This window comes from Loxodonta africana, chromosome 7 (assembly GCF_030014295.1).
Source record: "Loxodonta africana isolate mLoxAfr1 chromosome 7, mLoxAfr1.hap2, whole genome shotgun sequence".
Lineage (NCBI taxonomy): Eukaryota > Metazoa > Chordata > Mammalia > Proboscidea > Elephantidae > Loxodonta > Loxodonta africana.
Window position 1 is genome coordinate 24,386,723 of NC_087348.1, and position 3,020 is coordinate 24,389,742.

The 3,020-nt window shown below is 35.0% G+C and overlaps 1 protein-coding gene across 1 annotated transcript; it reads left to right on the plus strand.

Annotated features, from left to right (window-relative positions):
* Positions 1-551: 551 nt before the first annotated feature.
* On the plus strand, positions 552-2,222 carry LOC100673921 (olfactory receptor 8K3-like). Its single transcript, XM_003422679.3, has one exon. It carries the CDS (start codon positions 1,150-1,152, stop codon positions 2,101-2,103), a length of 954 nt encoding a protein of 317 aa, XP_003422727.2. The 5' UTR covers positions 552-1,149; the 3' UTR covers positions 2,104-2,222.
* The last annotated feature ends 798 nt before the right edge of the window (positions 2,223-3,020 follow it).

The following is a 3,020-nucleotide window of genomic DNA, read 5'->3' on the forward strand; positions in this document are numbered from 1 at the left end:
GTTTTCACTATTTGTCCAGATTGCCTCATATTTCTTAGGTTTCTCCATGAGAAAAAAGTATATACCTGATTTGATACAAAAAACTTAGAATGTGTCAGTTCCAGTATTAATGCCCAACTGGACGTGAAAGCATTTTAAGTAGACCAAAAAAGAAAGTAATCTAAAGAATGGAACTTTTAGACACTTTAGTCATAGAATGGTTGTTATGGACTATGGGGCTGGGGTCAGTTACAAGCAGAACATCCCTAATGAACCTATTCATCATGAAAATGGTGACAAAGAACTTAAGTCACAGTCCAGAAGAATATACCTATAAATATCTTAAAGATCAAAATAATTAACAATAAAAAAATGATAATTTCAAGTAATTTCTGTCAACATTAAAAAAAGATAGATAGATATATAAACAGACAGAAAGATGAACAAACAGATAGGTAGAATAAATAGTACTAGGCACATACTAATTTAGTTATTTTCAACTATCATAGACACCTTGAAGAATTTAACTCTCATTTAGCCTTCCTAACAACCCTACAAAAAAGAGTTGGAATATGATTTTTCAGATGGGGATAAAAAGATTCATATATCTTAAGCTATTTGCCCAAAATACCACATTGTATACATTACAAATAAAGGAATAGCAGAGTTTGCATCAAGAAACATATATCTCTAGGGATGTTTTCATGTATAAAGACAAAAAAATTCCACTGTGATCAATTATGTATCTATTGAAAACCTGTTTAGTATGTTGATTGTTCCATCCTGGACCATCTATATGCATGAGTTTTCATAAGATAATGTTTTGAAGGAGAGGGTTCAAATGTATTCATGTTTTTTTTTTAGGAAAGTGAAAAAGACAAGGTTTAAGAAGAGTACAATCAATATCCATGTACCTAACACCTAAAGGGTTAACATATTATTCATTTTTGTTTCATCTATCTACCCATGTATCCATCAATTTATCTAATATGTATCTGTGTGTGTAAAATTTGTAGGAGTTGGGTATGTATTCAAATATCCTAAGTGGAACGTTTGGATTTATACTCTTCATACTGGGTTTGCATACTATAAATCTACCAGATGATGTTATATAAAAGCTATTGATGATGGTGATTTCTCCGTTTAGAATAGGTTTCCTGATAGACCTAGATGGACAAACACAATCTAACAGTGCTGAACAAATTCATTCTGACGGGAATCACAAACCGCCCAGAGCTGCAGGCCCCATTGTTCGGGCTGTTTCTCACCATCTACATGATATCAGCGGTGGGCAACTTGGGCATCATCATCCTCACCAAGATGGACTCCGAGCTACAAACTCCCATGTACTTTTTTCTCAGACACCTGGCTATCACTGATCTTGGTTATTCAACAGCTGTAGGACCAAAAATGTTGGCACATTTTGTTGTAGATGAAAATACAATCCCCTATTATTTTTGTGCTACACAGCTAGTTTTCTTTCTGATATTCATAACTACTGAATTTTTTATTCTGTCAGCAATGTCCTACGACCGCTATGTGGCTATCTGTAACCCTTTGTGCTACACAGTCATCATGTCACAAAGGATGTGTTCTGTGCTGGTGGCAATCCCTTATCTCTACAGCACATTTATTTCTCTTCTAGTCACCATAAAGATTTTTAATTTATCCTTCTGTGGCTACACTGTCATCAGGCATTTCTACTGTGACATTCTCCCCTTGTTATCTTTGCTCTGCTCAGACACACATGAAATCAAATTGGTCATTCTTATTTTATCAGTTTTTGATTTGATTTCATCCCTCTTAATAGTTTTTCTTTCATACATACTCATAGTTGCTTCCATTCTCAGACTGAAGTCAGTTGAGGGCAGGCACAAAGCCTTCTCCACCTGTGGATCCCACCTGACTGTGCTGGTAGTGTTCTATGGGACTTTAATCTTTATGTACCTGCAGCCCAAGCCCAGTCATTCCTTTGACACCAATAAAGTGGCTTCCATATTTTACACCCTGGTAATCCCCATGTTGAATCCCTTGATCTACAGTTTGAGGAATAGAGAAGTAAAATGTGCCTTACATAGGGCTTTAGGACGATTATGCAATATATTTTCTCAAAGTTCACTCTAACATATGATTCATATAAAGTACATTTGGGCTTTAAACTTTTTTCTGTGTGCCTCCAAAGGGAGTAGCAAGCACAAAAAAACACAGATAAGTTCAACATATATTTCTATATTGCCTTGTACCAGTCACTCTACTAAGGCTGTAAGTAGATTAATAAATGAAACAGTACAAGGTGTTGCCTTCCTTGAGCAGGAGAGATGCATTATAAGCATAAAAATTAAGAAACTTGAAAGTATATTGGAATGTGATGGGGGGTGTTAGATTTAAAAAAAAGAAAATTGAATATCTTGAGTGGGATAGTGAAACTATAGCAGATACAGGAAGATTTCCAAGTACCTGGGGTTTTCCTCATCCAGTAGAAAAAAAAAGTAGAGAGTGTCTGTGTGTATGTGTGTGTGTGTGTGCGCTTGCACACACCTTCTGTTTTATTGCTCACATTCTGTCTTGGTTGGTTAATTCTGATTAAAAGAAGGTGCGGTGGGTTGATTTGAAGTACTCAGTCATTTGAATTTCCTGAAACATCCACTTTCTAAACCTTGCAATCCTTGTCTTTCATCATCAGGGCCTTTACTTTCATATTTGAACCCTTAGAATTGGTTTACTTTGTTATTATTTTTACTATTACTATATTGTAATATTGATATAAACAGTAACAAAATAAAGTTATATTTAACAGGTTCAGCTAGGTGTCTGGTTTTGTCTAAGTTACCCCATTTTGTCTGTATCCAGTGGGTATAACAGTTAAGATAAATTTATTGAGGTCAGCCATAGACATTTCCAGGTTTTTTCATTTTTTCTGTCCCAGATTGATATTGCTTCCTAATTCCATGTCTTTGTCTCATAGATTGTTATCCTTATCTCTCTAGAAAAGAACAATTACTCTTGTTTACAAGTCATTTTCTAATTGTTTATGTAGCCTT

Bases quoted from the DNA above. Each gene is read 5' to 3' on its own strand.
- LOC100673921 (XM_003422679.3), top strand. From the start codon at position 1,150: ATGGACAAACACAATCTAACAGTGCTGAACAAATTCATTCTGACGGGA.